Source organism: Marmota flaviventris, chromosome 10, assembly GCF_047511675.1.
Source record: "Marmota flaviventris isolate mMarFla1 chromosome 10, mMarFla1.hap1, whole genome shotgun sequence".
Classification (NCBI taxonomy): Eukaryota; Metazoa; Chordata; class Mammalia; order Rodentia; family Sciuridae; genus Marmota; species Marmota flaviventris.
The window spans coordinates 18,537,369-18,557,742 of NC_092507.1; the positions used below are offsets into that span (position 1 = coordinate 18,537,369).

At 40.9% G+C, this 20,374-nt stretch overlaps 1 protein-coding gene and 1 long non-coding RNA gene across 4 annotated transcripts in view; one reads left to right on the forward strand and one right to left on the reverse strand.

The window, feature by feature from the left end:
* On the reverse strand, positions 1–6,085 carry LOC139707223 (uncharacterized). Of its 2 annotated transcripts, none has more exons than XR_011708796.1 (3): positions 5,969–6,085; positions 259–496; positions 1–153 (listed from the first exon to the last, which is right to left on the reverse strand). It is a non-coding gene; the product is annotated as an uncharacterized lncRNA (long non-coding RNA). The 2 variants fall into 2 exon arrangements; XR_011708795.1 differs by lacking the exon at positions 5,969–6,085 and adding an exon at positions 3,679–3,966.
* The window catches only part of Maco1 (macoilin 1), a 63,142-nt gene continuing 47,572 nt past the window's right edge, over positions 4,805–20,374 (forward strand). Inside the window, exon 1 of one of the 2 annotated variants that reach the window (XM_071617493.1) lies at positions 4,805–5,063. In XM_071617493.1, coding sequence (XP_071473594.1) covers positions 4,984–5,063 — 80 coding nt within the window. In that variant the 5' untranslated portion in view covers positions 4,805–4,983. The remainder of the gene's footprint in view (positions 5,064–20,374) is intronic. The other variant, XM_027937490.2, reaches the window with a different exon arrangement.

A 20,374-nucleotide genomic window follows, 5' to 3' on the forward strand; every position in this document is an offset into this window, starting at 1 on the left:
TAGCAGGAGAGAGAGCACACCAGGGAGTGGCCTTTTATTGGGGAACAAGAATTTCAGGGGAAAATTCCATCCAATGAAGGTCGAGGGGGACAGCATTCCAAGGTCAGGGTCAGTGATTGGTCTCAGGGTCAATGGTCAGTCACACCCCCACACCTAGAGAGGGTGGGGATTAGCTCAGACACAGTTTAGCCAGAACGCCTCACACCCAATCAGGGAGGTGCCCAATCACGTGCGAGAATGGCTTCCCACACTCCTCACCTGAGCAAGCCTGGGCAAGATCCAGGAAGTAGGTAGGTCCTCCACTCCCCACAGGAAGGTTGTCTGCATCAGACGTGACCTCACTCCCAGCATGCCTGGCTAGAGTGGCTAAGGCATCACCATTCATTCACTCTAAAACCATGAGCTCTGGAGTCAGGCCACCTGGGTTCAAATTCTTGCTTTTCTAATTTATTAGCTGTGTGACCTTGGGCAATGTGGTCAGTCTCTGTTTCCTCATCTGTAAAGTAGAAAAAAATCTGTTATGATGATTGAACAGAGTCTTGCATAGTGAGGTGTGTAGAAAATGGTCCATAAGTGTTAGTAATTATTATTATCATGCAAACTTGGCATATTTACTGTAGAAAACTGAAAATATAAAGACACATAAAACACCTATGACTTCAATATCTCTAAAAACTGGCACTACATTTTGGGTATATATTCACTCAGATGTTTTCTTTCCTTTTTTGGGGGGCAGGGCGGATTGAACTCAGGGTTATTCTACCACTAAGCCACATTCCCAGACTTTTTTATTTTTTATCTTGAGACAGAGTGGGGCCTAAATTGCTGAGGCTGGCCTCTAACTTATTATCCTTCTGCCTCAGCCTCCCCAGTCACTGGGATTATATGCATGTACCACTTCACCTGACTCAGAGCTTTTCTATGCATGTAGATTTGTGCCTTTTTATTCCCCCTACAAAAATGGTGTTATATAGTACAAACTGTTTGGTAACTTGCTTTTTTCATGAACAGTATATGATGAGCAGTTTCCAAGTCAGAAAAAAATCCTACAACACCATAGTCTGGTGGCTAAGAGCCCAGATTCTGGCAACAGACTGCCTGGGTTTGAATCTCAACTCTGTCACTTATCTTAGGCAAGTGGATTAACCCCTCTGTGCCATGATTTCCTCATCTGTAATGTGGCCAATAATAATCTCTATTTCATAGAGTGTTTGTGAGGATTAAAACAAAATGTGTATGGTATTTGGAGCAGCGACTGTGCTACATATAACCTTTCTATACACTACACCGACTTCCATGATAGGAATGTGCGATAATCTGTTTGACCAGCCCTCTTTGTGGAATATCTGGGTTGTTTCCAAAATGTCCCGATTGAACTCAGGGATGCTTTACCATTGAGCTACAGCCCTAGCACCCCACTTTTTTTCTTTCTTTAGAAACAGGGGTCTCAGTTGCTGAGGCTGGCCTCAAATTTGTGATCAATTCCCCTGCCTCAGCCTCCCAAATTGCTGGGATAATAGGCACGTGGCAACGCAGCTAGCTCCCAAGTGTCCCTGTTCAAAACACTGCAGTGAACATCCTCCGTATGGACACATGTATGAGAGTTTGTCATCCACTGTTGGACTCTGCTGTGACTCCCGCAGACCAGGAACAGAGCTCTAGGTAGGTGGGTCTGAAGGAATTCTAGCTGCTAAAGGAAGCAGGGAGTCCTTTCCTTATCTGTGAAACATGACCTCTCTCCAGGGCTGTCCTGAACTCAGCTCTAAGTGCAAGACCCAATCCCTTGCTCATCAAAAAGTCCCAGGAAGGCTGGGGTTGTGGCTCAGTGATAAAGCGCTTGCCTAGCATGTGTGAGGCACTGGGTTCAATTCTCAGCACCACATATAAACAAACAAATAAATAAAGTCCATGGACAACTAAGAAAATATTAAAAAAAAAAAAAAGTCCCAGGAAGTGAGACTGGCCCTAATTCCTACCCGGTTCTTGGTCAAGTGAATGAGAGCAAACTATTTCCCCTTTTCACTCGTCTATAAAATGGCCACTGAGGTTCTCCTTTGCTCCCCGGTCGGTGAGTTGTGGGGGCAGGAGGTGCACTAGCATTCTCTGTGCCCTTAGAATTCCAGAGGCCCATCTCAGGGTTCAGAGTACATCTGGCTAGAGCCAAAGGGGCTTCAGGGAGGATGGGCCAGGAAGAAAGAGCTGGTGGAGAGGAGTGAAAAATATGGAGAAGACAGTTTTACTCTGGCCTCTCCTTGTACTCTTGGCAAGAGGGCTATTCCGGCCTTCCCACCAGATAGATCATCACCTCTAAGCATCAACAGCCAGATACAGCTCCAGGGTCTGTGCCTGTAGCCTCAAGGCTTACCCGTGCTCAGTTTATTCTTGAGCTAAACTGCTCTACTATATTAATGATGTGATCTTGTTTTCTATGAGCCTCAGTTTTCTTTTCTGTAAAACGGAGCTATCATGACCTGCTTTTAAACATAGGCTGGAAGCATTTCTAGAGGGGACCCTAGCACAGGGTGGGCAGGTGACTCAGCCAAGGATACCAGTGAGTTGTCATCTGAATTGAGACTGTAACCCAGACCTTTGTACTGCTTCTTAGCCCATCACCCGGGGATTCTCTCCGACCTTTCTCTGCTTCTGTGTAGCCCTCAGCCACACCTGCCCATTGCTCCCAGCCACTGTGCACTTCTGTCACTTCTATCAACACGTTGGAGTAGAGGCAGGGATGAAAAACAAGTGTACTGTTAAGAGCAGTTACTTGCTTTACCTGCTGCATGCCTGGTTCTGAGCTCATTATCCTCCCAGTCTGAGTACAAACCTGAATGTAATCAGAGGCTCTGAGAGATTCAGTAACTTGCCCAAGCTAGTAAGTGGCCAAGCTGGAATTTCAACCCTTGTCTGAAAAAGCAGATACCCTTGCTATTTTCTAAACTTCTGCCTCCACAGGGTATAGATCTGATGCCCAAGGAGATTTTTGTTTAGGTGGATGGATAAACCTCACCTATGAAACCACACACCAGAGGCAGTAGTGATGGAAATGCTCTGTGTGGAAGCAAAGACGGAAGGAAGGGATATAAAGGCACATGGGTTGAAGAACAGTAGAGATATCTTGCTGGCCTGGGAGACATGGAAGAGAGTATCTCCCCATGGAGACCAGCTCTGGATGCCACACTAAAGAAAATGGATTTTCTGTTCCAGGCACTGGGAACCTTTGAAGGTTTGTGAGCAGGAGGAAGTTAACAGAGAGCAGCAATGGAGGACAAAGCATTGGTGGGTGCTGATCAACGGGTGATCATAGGGCAGGGAGAAGTCTGCTGTGTCCCAGGACAAAACAACAGGGCACCTTCTTTCTGGAAGTTTTAAAAATGTGCTCCAAGGCCAACTGCTCCGATGTTGTTGAGAAGTTAAGATAGTGAAGCCACTTGGTAGGATGTTCTGCAACCACCAGAAACATTTATAAAGGATGCATAATAATGTGTAAAATGCTTATGTTAAAAAAGACACAATTAAATTTCTAATATGAGCACTATTCTATTTAATAATAGATTAAAAATGTCAACTATGGAAGAAAATTGGGAGAAAAAATAAAAATAAAATACGATGCCAACAGCGGTGGTTTCCCCTCTTCCAGCCATTTTTCTTCGTTTTCCCCAGTTCTGCCAAATGACTTACATTCTGCTTTTCTTTTTCCACTTAAAAAGAAATCCTCGTTGTCCTTCCTAGTTGTTGTTTGGCATACATACTACGTGGCAGAGGAGTTAGAGGAGTAAATGAGCCAACAGGCGCAACTTGCCCAGCACCTTGCCCGGCACCATGCCCGGCACCACATCCGCGCTCCCGGAGCGTGCGCAGGGTCGCTAGCTAGGCGTCCCCAATTCGGAGGCACCGGGCCTGAGCCCGCCACGCACCTCCCGCCCCCGGCACACACGCCCCCGGGGCCGACGCTCGGCGGCCGCGCCCTCGCGTGTCGGACAGACTCCGCGCCAGCGAAGCGCAGCGCCCCGCCGGGTCTGCGGACGTGGAGCCCGGGGCGCGCCGCCCCACACACCCCGGCAGCCTTGCGCGACGTCGCGCGCCCCACGGCCCCGCCCCCGTGACGCAAACCCGGGGGCGGGACCGCGCAGGCCCCTCCCATCGCGGCCTCCGATTGGCTGCCGCGCTGTCACCACGTCGCGGGAAGCTGGCAGGGTGTGTGTGTGTGTGTGTGTATGTGTGTGGGGTTTGCTTTGTCATTCGTACCCCCGTCGCGCGCTGACGCGGCCGGCTTGACCGTGCGCTTCAGCGTCTGCAGAAGGGACCCCGGCGCTGCTCCCGGTACGCTTCCTTACATAATGACGCGCTGACTGAAGCACATGTCCGCGCAGAAACCCCACATGCGGAAAACCGATTCATACATTGCTAGACGAGAGCCTACAGTGCCACACAGCACGGTGCGCTCTGGTACGGATTGCCACGCAGCGAAGCGCAATCCAATAATCATGAGGCGTACCTTCGCAACAAGGCATAATATAGGATGTTATATTTATAGGGCCTATTTATAAGCCTCTATTTAAATCTTTTCTGATAGGCCCAGCCATGGGTCCAGACACCATAATGATTGGCGCATTCTTCTGTCCTTCAAAGAGGCGGGTTCAAGAGTCCGTTTTGCCTCAGCGGGCCCTACTATTGGCCGTCAGCGGCGCAGCGGCGCCTTCGATTGGCCCCGCGGGCCGTCCGTCGGGACCAAGGAGGCGGGGCAGGCGGCTGGCTGGTGCGGGGCGGGCGGGCCCCGGAATTGTCATTTCTTTGTTTCCGAAGGCGGAGGAGGCTCTGAGCCCCCCCTCCCCGTGCCACCCCCTCCCCCCGGGTGCTGGCTCCATGTCTGTGTGACCGGCCCCAGGGGTAGAGTCCAGGCCCGACGCGGGGCGGGCCGGCGGCGGCGGCGACTGAGGTGAGAGGCGGCGGTGGCGGCGCGGGCACCGGCCCCCCAACGGGAGGATGAAGCGGCGGAACGCCGACTGCAGTAAGCTTCGCCGCCCCCTAAAGCGGAACCGGATCACCGAGGGCATCTACGGCAGGTGAGCGGCGGCGCCCCTTCCGCCGGGCGCGGCCCCGCGGCCCCCGGCCGGCTCCGGAGGGGCCGGTCCCCGTTATGTAACCCCGACTAGGCCGCACGCCCGCGCCGGGGGCTCTCCTGAGGAGCGCGGCCCGGGAGCCGCCGGTCGGCCCGCCGGGGGTCCGCCCCGGGGCTCGGGGCGTGGCGAGGCCAGCGGGCCGGGCGGGAGGGCGCGGCGGGCGCGGGCTGGAGCAGCCGCCTGCCGCCGCCGCCTGCCGCCGTTGGCTGCGCCCGGACCCGCCGGGGGGAGGGGAGGCGCGCCCCCTCCTCGCCTGGCGCCCCCGGCCCAGCCCGCGGCGCCCGGCAGTCACTCCGGGCCCCGACGGACCTCAGCTGGCCGGGGACCCGCTGTGGCTAGGGAGTTTGCGGGTGGGAGCGCGAGGCGCGTGGCCCCTGTGCCCGGGGGAGGGGGACTGACAAAGTTGGGAGCTGACAGCGGCCCCGGCCTCCGGGGGCTGCGGACACCCTGGGCCGGGCCGCGCCTGCAGCTCTTTGCCTTCTGCTCCCCTTATGGGATCCCAAACTTGGCATCAGGAACCGAAGCTGATACCCCCAAATCATGCCCTGTGGCCCCGCTCCAAACTGGGGCTGATGTCAGTTTTGTCAGCAAACATTATTTTTGACAATGCCAAGCAGATATTTTTCCTCGAACCTTTTTAAAAGAGGTTTTCTCCAATCTGAGATTTCCCTCTACCCTCTTTTAAAGGAAAGCAGTGTTCCTTTAAATAGAAATTGAATTCAGACCTCTGGAGAGGACAACAGGTTCATGGGGCAACTCAGGGACTATCATAGTGTCCCCAAGCCGGATTTGTGTACGTCTGTTATTTTCTGGTTCTTTTCAGAATGTTCATTCTCAATGGTACTTGCCTTGAAAAAGAAACGATTTCAGTGGAGAAGCAATGAGTTCGTCAAGGAAAATTCTCAGCATGTAGATATAGGCTTAATTGAGTCCTCATGGTGCTTTACAATTTAACTCTTCTAACTGGGACTTAGAGAAACGTGGGAAGTAGCTGATGACACCCAAGTTGTCTTAACATAACTGTACACCTTGCACATGCTGTTGTTTACACATTTGGAATGATTGCTTTCCACAGGCAGCTGACTGATGTAAATAAACATTGGGGGTTTTCTTCAAGTTTAGAAGCATTAAGAAATCAAAAAGTTCTTGGATATACCCTTATGTAATGAACCATAACTCGTAGGAATAATTCATTCATTCAACAATAAATGTTGAGTGAGCAAGCAGTGTTCTAGGCAGCCAGGATACAGCAGTAGGTAAAACAAAATACATGCTAAAATCTATCAGACCTGACTATTTTAATGGTAAAGCAAAAACGATTTCTTCTATAGATTTAATGGGTTCGGAGAAAGATCTCTTCAAGTTACATGTAGTATATATTCTTGAATAAAGGAAGACTTTTTTTTCTTTAGTGGTTGAAAAAGACTTGAACAACTTCACATTACTAGAATAGAAAAAGTGTATTAAACATAGTTGGTAGACTTAGGACATCTGTGGCATTTGAATGGCTGCTATTTACAGTAACATAAGATGATGTACCTCCATTTATAGCAAGAAGATTGAAAGCCCTGTATTATTCACATGTTTTTTGCTGTATTTCAGCTTCTTGTTGTATTTAAACAAATATACCCAGTTTACTACCTACACCATTGTAGCCACTCAGTGTGAATTAATATTGAAGAAGTGAATTCATTGTTTAATGAGGACCTATTATTTTACTGATGGCTTTTGGAAGTTGAACTTTATTACTATAAAGGTTAATGGTAATACTCTATGCAAGTTACTCAGTTTCATTTGTAAAATTTTTAAAAACCAGCCATACCTCAGCTCTCAAATCAGTCTGCTCTTTTCTGTTTGGTATTAAAGTTAAATGTTGATAAAAGAACCTAAATATATTTCGTCCTCTTTCCTGATTGGGGCATCATATATCAAAAGAGTATTTCAATTCACTTGATTTCTAGTTTACATTAAAAAATATTGAACTGAAGAACAAGATTACATTTTTTTCCAATTGTTTTTAAAGAGAGATTTGGAAAATTTCCAGTTATTTCCAAAGCAAGCCAAACAAGTGGGCTAGATATAAATTAGGATGTTTGAGAATTCATGAATATCAAATTTCTGTTCATGATCAAATTTAATACTACTGAATTGTTTTCATACCATCTATTGCCGATTTTGTTTCTCAACAAAACAATCTCAATTTTAGTGTTCATTAAACAGAGTTTATCCCCGCCCCCACTGCCCCCCCCCCCATGCTGAGGCTGTGTTGACAGTTTTGATAACCACTGTCTACTGTGGCATAGCCTAACCTTTCATAGCTTATTCCATGTTCTCAGTCTGTACAACTTTCTGAGCCTGGAAGGGAGCAGCTGGCTGAGGACAGCACTGGGCTACAGGCTTCAGGAAACCCAGATTCAGACTCAAAATCCCAGCTTTGGACACGCAGCATCCACTACTTTGAGCCTCATTTTTCCCATCAGTTAAATAAGTTTTAAGGACTAAAAAAGATGTCTCTAGTTTGTGAAACTCTTTATAAATTCTAGTGTGCTGTGCAAATATTATTTGCCATGTTGTTGCAATCACAGTTTAACATGTATGGCTTCTTTTTTTTTTTTTTTTAATTTTTTTTAGTTGTTGATAGATCTTTATTTAATTAATTTATTTATATGTGGTGCTGAGATTGGAACACAGTGCTGCACACATGCTAGGCAAGTGCTCTACCACTGAGCCACAACCCCAGCCCCTGGCTTATTCTTTTAAAAAGGCAGGGGAAACTAAAATTCGGTACAACTATAAACAAAAAATTGAGTAGTCAAAACAAGAAGCCAGTTACTGCTTGGTTTTACTTTTTAAAAATCCTGTTGCTGAGACACTTTTTTTAATCATGGTCTTTAGTCCAGCAACTGTTACTGAAGCGATTGTCAAATGATATTTACTGTCAGTATTATGGCTGTGTTGGAATTCTCTTTCAGGGGAAAGATATAAAAAAAATTAATATTAGATATTATATTAGTGCTATCTGCATTTGTATGTATGCCTGTCATTTGAAAATTCAAGCATGCTTTAGAAATGTTATTCCAGTTAATAATCAAGAATAAGATCTTTTGGTGATTTTTTTTTTTTTTCATATTGCTAAGGGCTGAAATTCAGTGTAGTTTTTTAAAAGTCTGAACCAACACAGGTTCAATCATAGAGTAGGCAGTTGGTGTTCAATAAATGTTGAGTGAGCAAATGAATATATGAAAATAAGCTAATCTGTTCCATTCATTAAAAACTAATTGTTCAGTGAGTTGTGGAAGCTATAGGATAAGACATAGTTCCTTGTCTTCAAGGAGTTTACTTTCTACTTGGCCATAGTAATACCCTCTTTAAAAAAAAAAAAAGTTAGTGCCTTATAATCATACATAATCGTGGGATACATTATGCTGTATTTGTAAATGTGCATAACATAGTTTGATCAAACTCATTTCTGCCATCCCTTTTCTACCTCTCATAATCCCCGTAGTAATATTCTTTTAGATTTATACAGTGGTTTAGAGGTTCCAAAGAAGTTTAAGTTTCAGTCAGGTAAAATATTTCTGTTAAGCCACATTTTAGCTTACTGTTTTGGTAGTTAAAACCTGACACATTAACAAGTATATTTTGTCCTGTGCTATTTTATGAAGTAAGACAGTTGCCACTAAGTGTGGGAGTATTTTCTAACTCAAATGGGATAGATACTTGGAAAATTATGAAAATAAGTTATTAATAATGAAAAGTCTCCCTAACTATTACTCTTCTGAGGTCCTTGGATTTCCTTGTGATTCTTTGCCCTGGTCTACCTCCACACACAGACACCTGCCACTCCCCCAGCAGCATCTCTTGTAGCAGCAGTTCTTCAGGCGAGGTGGGACTGTTGCTGTATAGTGAAGCCATAGGGGATTCTTGATACTTCTCCCCACTGCTCATCCCCTGGAATTACTGACTTTATAATAGGAAGAAAAGGAGATAAAAATGTAGTAAATAGAAGATGGGACAGAAACATTTATATTAAAAGTATATTCTGAGTCTCTCCAGTTAGAATTATTACTTACACAGCAAATATATTAAGAATTTTAAGTAAGTCCTATGTTTAGCTTCAGGAAATATTTTATATCTTTGTTACTGGTGGTTGAAGGAAGCATACCTTCCATGTAAATTTATGACTACTTCCTATGCTGATTCTGCTTGTAGTGTTGCCTGAAAGTCATGTTTTCACAGCTTAATGCCTTAAAATTATTTGTAGGAACTTATGACTGCCCTCGTGTATATAATACTTTTCCTCATCTTTACTTCAAGAAGTGTTCTCTGATCTTTGGGACTCTTCAAAAGTGACATTTTAAAATGATCACATTTGGGCTGGGGATGTGGCTCAAGTAGTAGCGCGCTTGCCTGGCATGCATGTGGCCCGGGTTCGATTCTCAGCACCACATACAAACAAAGATGTTGTGTCTGCCGAAAACTGAAAAATAAATATTAAAAAATATATATATTAAAAAAAATTTTTAAATGATCACATTTGCATCCTCCTCAACTTCCCACTTTTCCTTTTCTAGACCCTTGTCTAAATAGTCTGGTCTTTAGAGATTTCACTTGACTGCTTTTCCTGTTTCTTTAATGATGCTTTTTTTTTTTTTTAAGCCTGGTTTTAGACTCCTTTGGGCTATGGTTATTAAAGTCACCAGAGGCTGCCTGCCTTGATTGTACACGTGTTCCTCAGCGAGAATCCCAGATACCAGTGTTGCAGTCTCACAGCCTAAAAGCATTTCAGTAATCATGGTAGGCTTTACCTTCAGCAGTGTTGAACCTGACATTAGAGAGAGATTCTGTATTGTTTTATTTTATTATTATTATTATTTTTTGGTACTAGGGATTGAACTCAGGACTACTCGACCACTGAGCCATATCCCCAGCCCTATTTTGTATTGTATTTAGAGACAGGGTCTCACTGAGTTGCTTAGCGCCTCCCCTTTGCCGAGGTTGGCTTTGAACTCTTGATCCTCTAGAGCAGCTGGGATTATAGCTGTGCCCCACCCCATTTCCATGCCCAGCTGGAAATGTTATTTCTATAAAGTGTTCAATTTGAAAATTTTTTTTTAATATTTATTTTTTAGTTTTTGGCAGACACAACATCTTTGTTTGTATGTGGTGCTGAGGATCGATCCTGGGCCACACGCATGCCAGGCGAGCGCGCTACCGCTTGATCCACATCCCCAGCCCTGAAATTTTTTCTGCAGTGTCATAGTATATTTACATTAAGTTTACAAATTGGAAATTTATGAATTAAGATATTGAGTGTTTATTCTCATAATGTACATATTCTCACTTTTTAAAGGCTTGGTTCTCTTGGAGGATTAAGGAATTATATGATTTGAATATGTGTATATATATATATATATATATATATATATATGCATATATATGTGAAGGCATATAAAGAAGAAAATATTTATATAAAGAAGAAAGCATTTACTAGGATAAGAAAGTTGAATATGGTAGATAAACACACAGGCTTTGAAGTCTTAAGGATGTGGGTTCAGATAATACCTCTGCTTCCAGTTGTGTTGTGTGAGCTTGAGCCAGTCATTTACCTATTTTAACTTTAAGTTTTCTCATTTGTAATACCTGTTTTTATAGGGTAGTTATAAAGCTATAGTAGTCCTTCCTTTCTGTGGTTTTACTTTCCTCAGATTTTTCTCTGTTTTTGGTATGGGGATTGAACCTGTCATCACTTAACTATGAGCCACATCTCCACCCCTTTTTTATGTTCTTTTTTTTTAGAGACAGGTCTGAGTTGCTTAGGGCCTCACTAAGTTTCTGAGACTGACTTTGAATTCATGATCTTCCTGCGTCAGCCTCTCAAGCCGCTGAGATTATAGGCTTGTGCCACTGCGAGACTACTTTCCTCTGTTTTTTTTTTTTTTTTTTTTGAGGGGGTACCAGGGATTGAACTCAGGGGCACTTGGCCACTGAGCCACATCCCCAGCCCTATTTTGTATTTTATTTAGGGACAGGGTCTTACTGAGTTGCTTAGAGAGACCTCACTTTTGCTGAGGCTGGCTTTAAACTTGTGATTCTCCTATCTCAGCCTCCCACGCCTGGCTTACTTTCCTCTGATTATTACCCATAGATACCCAAAATTGGAAGATGTTTAATGAAAAATTCCATAAATAACCAGTTTTTAAGTTATTCATAAGTTAACATTGTTTTTATAATTAGTTATTGTTACTTTCTTATGGTGCCTAATTTATAAATTAATCTTTATCATGGGTGTATATGAAAAAACATAGTATGCATAGAGTTAAGTACTATCCAAGGCTTCAGGCATCTACGGAGATCTTGGAAAGTATACCTAGAAGATATGGGGGGAATACTGTAATTGAGAAAGGTCACATAAAATACTTGGCATAAGTATGGAGATTCCTTGGAAAACTGGGAATAGAATCACCATTTGATACAGCTATCCCACTTATAAACAGCATACTACAGGGACACAGCCACATAAATGTTGATAGCAGCATAATTCACAATAGCTAAATTGTGTAACCAACTTAGATGCCCTTCATTAGATGAATAAAGAAAATATGGTGTATATATACACAATGAAATATTACTCAGCATTAAAAGAGAATAAAATCATGGCATTTGCAGGTACATGGATGAAGTTGGAGAATATAATGCTAAGTAAAGTTAGCCAGTCCCAATAAAAACAAACGCGGAATGTCTTCTCTGATGGAAGGATGCTGATTCATATGGGGATAGGGGAAGAAAGGGAGGAAGAGAGGAACTTTAGATAGGGCAAAGGGGAGGGAGGGGAAAGGAGGGGGCATATGGGTAGGAATGAGACAGACATCATTAACCTAAGTACATGTATGAAATCACGAATGGTGTATCTTCTTTGTGTTCAACCAGAGACATGAAAAATTGTGCTCTATATGTATAATGTGAATTGAATTGCGTTCTGCTGTCATATATAACTAATTAGAATATATAAAATTTAAAAATAAAAAAAAATACTTGTCATACTGCCTTTATCTTTGTTATCTTATTTAGTCTCATTAAAGGCATTAGCTTCAGTTTCTCAGGTGAGGAAACTGAGGTTGCCAGAGGTTTAGTTTCTTGCTAGAGACATATATCTCCTCATTCCAAAGTCTATCCTCTTTTTGTTTCGTTGCTTTGTGTCCCTTCATCCTTTCTAAGTGGTGCTTATGTGTCATAATTTATATGATCCTCTCAAACTCCTTCTACACACAGGGCAAGTGTCATAATGTTCATTTTCCATGTGAAACAATAGGTAGGTATCAGGAGTAGCTTGCCCAAGGCCATTAATCTTTTTTCCTTCTCAAAAAGAGGATCTCTCTCTATTAAGATTTTAAAAAGTAGACATGGCAGCTCAATGCAAAATATGATCCTGGACCAGGATTAATTTATCTTTCACTATAAAAGAAATTAGTGAGGTAATTACTGAAATTTGAATAAGGTCAGATATAGATCAGATAATAAATAGTACTATATTAATGTTAATTTTTTTTTTTTTTAACAAGGATTCTTTTTTCTTATATTTATTTTTTAGTTTTAAGTGGACACAGTATCATTATTTTACATCTATGTGGTGCTGAGGATGGAACTCCGTGCCTCAAGCATACTATGCAAACACTGAGCCAAAACCCCATCCCCAATTTCTTGGTTTTGATAATTGTGGTCCCATTGGAGAATGCTCTTGTTTTAGAGAAATTTAGGGATAAAGTAGCATTACATCTACAATTTATTTTCAAATAATTCAGGAAACATATGTAAACATATATAGGGAGAGAATGTTAACAAATTTGAATGTCTTACCATTTGTGGAATCTGGGTGAAATGTATAAGGGAATTCTTTGTGTTAGTCCCAAAGTTATTTCAGAATGAAAAGTTGAAAAGAAGTATCATATGCTTGATAAAAAACAAGTAAAAGCAGTATGATGATACAGAATAATAATGTGAAAGCCCTTAGTAGTTCTGTCTTCGCATAGTTGCTGTTGTATGACTTATAAATATAGGGTTTTTTCTCTATATAAACAAATGTATATTTCTTACTTGACAAAAATAGGCTTCTATTTTACATGTTCACTTCTTTATATAGGGATTCACCATAAAAACATCACAGGTTTCCATGCAGAATGAACACAGTTCTTTGTGGTCGGTCTCCTAACTTGTCTTTCTGTGCTTTTTCAACAGTTTCCTGTAGCCTGTTAGAGTTCCCTGTTCCTCAGATTTTTTCCTATAAAATAACAATAACTGTCTTGCCTACTTCACAGTTGTGGAGATAAAATGAGATAATTAATAAAAAAGCATTTGGGAAAGATTACAAGTGTGATTAAAAATGTAAGGTATTGTTAAGTAGATTATCATTATCAATGATAGTAATATTTAATTCACTTTTGAAGTGAATTTCAAATATTTATACAATGTTGACACTGCTCTTTTAGGGCCTGAGCATTGCTTTTATTTTTATTTTTCTATTTTGTTTCTTTATCTCTCCCCATCCTAAGCCCCATAGACTTCACACTGTTAAAAGTATTTTTGGCTGGGTGGGTTGGTTACACTCCTGTGACCCCAATGATTTGGGAAACTGAGGCCAGAGGATTGCAAGTTCAAGGTCAGCTTGAGCAATTTAGTGAGGACCTAAGCAACTTAGTGAGACTGTCTCAAAATAAAAAATAAAAAGGGATGGGATTGTGGCTCAGTGGATTCAATCTTCAGTATAAAAAAAAAACAAGAAGAAGAAGAAAGTATTTTTGAAGCAGAAATTCTAAAATTCCAAACTTTCCACTTAGATTAGGTTGTTATTTTTTATTTATTTACTTTTTAAGACAGAGGGAGGGGGAGAGAGAGAGAGAGAATTTTAATATTTATTTTTTAGTTTTCGGTGGACACAACATCTTTGTTTGTATGTGGTGCTGAGGATCGAACCCGGGCCCGCACGCCTGCCAGGTGAGCACGCTACCGCTTGAGCCACATCCCCAGCCCATAGATTAGGTTATAATACATTGCTATACTTGGTATCTCTGTAGTATATATAGTCCTTTATAAAAATACTATATCACAAAATTCTTATAAACTTTTAAAATTTATTCCCATTCTGGGTAACTTTTTTCTTTTGTTTCACATTGTTATATTAGTCGTTGCAGTGGCTGTTTAGGTATTTGTGTCTGTGTGTGCAGGCATGTGTCTGTATTTGTGTTTGTGTGTGTTTGACTCTAGAAAGGCTTCCTTTATAGGAGGCTTAAAATAGAAAAAAGATATATAGAATAGCTTGGATCATCTCAGCCTGCTCCCCTTTTCTGGATTGTACACCAGGATATGCTTTCAGACTACAGCAGTGGTTCTAAATTTTTTTTTTTAATATCTTTATTTTGTTTATTTATTTTTTGTGGTGCTAAGGATGGAACCCAGGGCCTCACATGTGCAAGGCAAGCGCTCTGCCACTGAGCCACAACCCCAGCCCTGTTCTCCTCATTTTTATTTAGAGGCTTGCACACAATTATCCATAATTCAGATTTCTCAGAAATTTTTTTTTGTTTTTGTTTTAGGACCTTACTTAATGCTCTTAAAAATAACTGAAGCTGGGCTGGGGTTGTAGGTCAGTGGTGGAGCACTTGTCTCGCATGTGTGAGGCTCTGGGTTCAATCGTCAGCACCACATAAAAATGGATAAATAAAAATAAAGATACTGTGTTTATCTACATCTAAAAAAAAATGTATTAAAAACCAAACAAACAAACACAACTGAAGCCAAGCTGGGCACGGTGGCACAGACTTATATCCCAGGGACTCAGAAAGCTGAGGCAGGAAGATTATAAGTTCAAGGCAAGCCCCAGCAACTTCGTGAGACCCTGTCTCGGAATAAAAAATAAAATGGACTGGTGATGTAGCTTAGTGGTAGAGCACCTTTGGGTTCAGTCTCCAGGACTACCCAAAAAAGATCGAGAACCTCAAAGAGCTTTGGTTTTTAATCTATCGATATTTATTGTATTAGAAATTAAAATGACAAAGATTGAAAACATTTATTAGTTCATTTAAAAATCACAATGATGAACCCATTAGAAAAGAAGTGTGATTTTATATTTTTCTGTACCTCTTAAATTTCTGGCTTACTAAAGGATACTTTGAGAACCATTGCTGGAGTCAGACCCAGTAGCAGGTAGGCCAAATGGGATGATAGTCTGGCATCCAGAATAAGGCTGATTACATTTGTTTCTTTCTAGTGAGGAACAGGCAGAACAGATTGGAAGCAGGTGCATGGTAATCCTTCAGGCAGATGCTGTATTGATATCTTTGTTGCTGTATTTATTGTTTTGATCAGACACCCTCTTAGTCACCTGTGCATCATCTCTTCTATTTTCATTTTAACTGTGCACATTGATAAAAGCCCTGTTGGTCCTAAACTCTTCTACATTGCAGGTCATTCATTCAACAAGAATTGTTGGGGGAAAGAAGTTCAAGTTCCTGTAATGTAGTGTGCTAGCTGCTGTGCTGGGCACTGAGGGTATGAAGTGGGGAACACAATGGCCAGATCATTTTGTTTGTGTAGACTTTACATCTAAACAGCTAATTATACAAAATAGTATTTAATTTTAGTTGGTTAAATACTTTTATAGTACAGGATGCTCTGTGAGCATTTAATGGGGTCCCAGTATTTATTTGGGGGCCAGTAATGCTTTTTTGAGGAAGTGATATGATACTCATGCTGTGTGCTGAAGGATGAGCAGCAATGGAAGTTATTCTTTTATATTTATTTGTACTTAGATGGGATCTTCTCTGTGATTCAGAAAGAATTGTAGAAAAATGGAAGAACTGACCCTGAACATTTTCTGGTTGAGGGAAGGATGGTTAACAGTTTGGAGATAAGTACTGATTATCTGTACTGATTGTCTTCTTTCTGAGACATGGAATTTAATGGAAGTTCCATGACAGCTTGAAGTTGCCTGAATCCATTTCCTTTTGCTCTAACTGAATACTTGATACTGAGTAATTTATTTAAAAACAGAAATTTATTTCTTATGGTTGTGGAACATAGTTCTAGCATCTGTTTGGCATCTGGTAAGGGCCTTCTTGCTGTATCATAACTGCTCAAATCTCTCTTTTCTCCTCCTCTCCCCTCCTCTTCTTCCTCTTCCTTTCTCCCCTCTCTCACTTTCTTCCTCCTTCTCCTCTTCCTTCACACAGTCTCACTTTGTTGTCCAGGCTGGCCTTGAATTTGTAATCCTCCTGCCTGAGCCTCCCAAGTAGCTGGGATTACAGGCAAGAGCCACTAATCCTGGCTCTTCCTCTTGTCATAAAGGCATCAGTCCTATCATAGGGTTCCCATCCTGATGAGTTTATCTAATCCCAAATACTTTCCAAAGGCTCCACTTCCAAATAGCATCTGGTATGTGAATTTAAGGATTAAATCTCAACATGAATTTCAGAGAGATTTTCAAACTATGGCATGGAACTTGTGTTTTTCTCAAATTTTAATGTATGCATAAATGGCCTAGAGGTCTGGTTAAAATACAGGCTTAGATTAAATAGGCTTGGATTGGGCCCTGAAATTCTGCTTTTCTAAACAGTTTATACATGATGATGATGCTGGGTCATGAACCATACTTTGAGTAGCAAGACTGTGTGTAATTACATCAGCCCACGTGAAACTTTAGCATGAGTATAAGGCATATAAGGGGCTGGATAAATATTCTAGAGATGATGTCCAGTAGGAAGAGGTATTGGATAAGAGATAAGACAAAGCAGCTGGGTGTAGGAAGTATCTTGCCATATACTGAATGCTAAAGGTGATTTACAGTTGCCATTACCAAGAGGTCAGGAAAGCTAGGATTGAGATAGATGGCTACTAGTACAGTCAGTGAAATATTCCACAGGCTTATTTCTGTGGTGAGGACCAAGTGAACTAAATCGCCATTAGTCTGTGTAGGGAAAAGGTCAGGTACTGAGGATTGATGGCCTTCTTATGGTAATTATGTGGTCTCCAGAAAATGAGGTAGGTGACAAGCAGCTAGAGATACTGAAGAGAAGGTGCACTTTACTTGGAAAAAGAAGAATGTTCATTACCACTTCATATTAATCATAGATTATTAATCTGTAGATGGAGAGTATTACTAAATGAATTCAGGCAAAAAAAATGGTTGTAAGTAGCACAATAGGAATAGAATAAAAAAATTTATAGAAAATATCCACTTTGAAGACTTGACACCATAAGCCTAATAATTGCATTTGCCTTTTCTTTATTTCATTGGCATTCAGAATAGTTAACAAACCATCAAAAGATATTACTGGCCTGCCCTGTTTCAATATATAATTTTGAAGAATAATTTTTTTTTTGCGGTTAGGCTTTACTATTTTATCATTATTAGCAAATTTACTTGGATTTGGAGACTCAAAATAATATCAAGTTAGCCATAAGTCATATGACCCATATAAAAGTATATTTAATTATATCTTCTTCATGGCTTAAAAGAAATATTTTGGAATCCCATAATGGTTTAAATTTCCCTGTGGAATATCATCGCTTTGGATTTGGCAAAAATCTTAGAACCTTCAGAATTTGGATGGAGAAGGATTAGTCAGGGTTTCTACACTGATGAGCAGTCATTTTAGATTACTATCTTTTAACTTTTTATATGTACCTACAGAAGGATAAACATGATTTTCTGATGTAAAAAGCTAAATGAATACTGAATCAGGCAGCTTTCTTAAATTTTCTAAAACTCTTTTTAAGATTGAAATGGTTCAATAGAATTTAAGATTATTTCTTGAGAAAATCAGCTTTGTTAATTAGGTTGTCTTTTGATTTTAGAAGTAGGCCCACCTGAAAGGGGAGCCTGGGGAAAGCTGAGGGTGTGGCATATGTTTGTAAATGATCAGGTTTCCTTATTAGATATTTTTACTTCTAAACTAAGACTCATTAAGAACTAGGAGTCTAGAACATCAAAGGTATAAAAGCAGTTGCTTGAGCAATTAAATGTATAAGAAACCCCTCACCTTGAAGTTACAAAATTGAAAAAGAATAGTCACCAACAAGGATGATTGTTTTTGTATTGCCTTAGTTTTAAATGATCCAGTTGCTAAAAGTATTCAGAGCAGGCTGCTATTCTTTTGGATAATGCTTTCTAAACAGTGAAATGGAGTATTGCCAGCTAGACTGGGATTCTGCCATGCCTTGGGGGAATTTTGGGCAGAGAGCATTTGGTATCACTGTTCCTTTTCTAGCTGGGGAATGGTACCATGAGGTACACATGTCTCATTCAGCAACATTCCAGAGACAGCTCCATGGGAAAAAGGATTAACCAGAAAATTAATACATTTTCATACCCCTTTTAATTAATTAATTAATTTTGTAGTGTTGGGGATAGTACACAGGGCCTTACCACATTCTAAGCAAATGCTCTACCATTGAGCTATAACCAGCCCTATGCTATTTTTTAAATGCTTTAAAAAGATGACCAAGAGGCTATTATACCTTGTTTAAGGTAGAAACAGTTCTAGACACAAGGAAAATTCCTTTTAGTTTTAAAGTCATGTAGCTTGGAAATCTAGTTTCAAACCTAGATTTGTGATCCCTAATACCTGCCTGACTCAGATGTTCCTTCTAATAAAATGTGCTTTGCTCTCTATTGGGTCACTTTTGAACTTAATGAGAGAATGAGATTGAGGGCTCTGTCTTCAACAGGGTGGTAGAACTGTAGTGAGTGAAGCTAAAAGAATTCTTAGAATTCAAGAATGTGTTCTTCGGGTTTGCTCAGGGTTTCTTGATTTTAGGCAAGTCTCTATGGAAGTTCAAGAATTAACATTAGAAATAAATCCTAGATGACAAAATATGCCTCATTATGAATATTATATCATGAAGGGCAAGGGTGTCTGTTCTTGATATCTTTTACCCTAATGGCTTCAAAGGGCGCAGAAAAAATCCTCAGTGCTGGATCTTGCCCCCCACTCCCATGTAACTCTTTTTGTATCTTATTGAAATATCCTTCAAAATTATTTATTAAAAATCTTGATTTGAGCTGGTGGTATAGCTCAGTAGTAGGACATATTTTAATATACATAAGGCTCTAGACTCAATTCCTAGCACCCAAACAAAAACAACAACAAATTTTTGATTTTGTTGATATTTATTCAAATAACTAATTTGACCATTTCAGTATTGGAATGTTTGCACTGCAAGATGCCATGCAAGTTTCTAGCCCAAGTCAAAGTGAATTTTAGGTACTTTCAATCTGTTTATTTTGAAACCTTTTTTTTGGGAGGGGGGGTGTATGCTGGGGATTTAACCCAGAGCCTTGTGCATGAGAAGCAAGCACTCTACCAACTGAGCTATGTCCCTAGCCCTAGAACCTTTTTTTGGGGGGCGGGTACCAGGGATTGAACTGAGAGGTAATCGACCACTAAGCCACATCCCCAGCCCTATTTTTTTGTATTTTATTTAGAGACAGGGTCTCACTGAGTTGTTTAGAGCTTCATTTTTTTCTGAGGCTGGCTTTGAACTTGTGATCCTCCTGTCTTAGTCTCCCGAGCTGCTGGGATTACAGGTGTTGTGCCCCGCCCTAGAACCTTTTTTAATACCTCAGTTTGATCTGCTCTAGAATCATCAGGATTGGGAACATATAAATAAAAGTTTATTAATAGGTACAATTTAAAGACCTGTATTATCCATTGTACAACTAATGGACTGGAAAATGGACTTTCAGATTTCATGAAAAAAATAGTAATTTTTTTATCCATGTCCTTACCTCTTTTTGAGCTTAGTGCAGTGGTTAGTTGTATCCTGACTGGCTTGTCAAAGTTGTTCTGTTTAACATAAATCCTAAGGGAACTAGGAACACATACATTTACTTCTCAGCTAGAACAAGGCCTGGATACTTAAGGAGTTTTTTCTTCAACATGTATTTTTGCACCCTCACAGTCCTTTGGTAGTGATTGGCATCTGCTCCCTCAGTTAGTTTCTATTTTGGGAAGTCATTTGGTTTTTGTTTGGTTAATGCAGATGTAAACTATATGGAGAGGCAGGAGAAGGGGGAAAAAAGACAGAATTCTTCAAGCATATAGGGGTTTGCATCAACAATTTCAAAGACTCTCAAACAGATGTAGAGGGGTGGAGAAGCAGCACATTTGAAGTCTTTCAACCATGACATTTTCTGCTAATGAAGAACAGCTTGAAAGCTATAATTTTGAGAGTGTTGCAGTATTTTAAAGTCAGACACT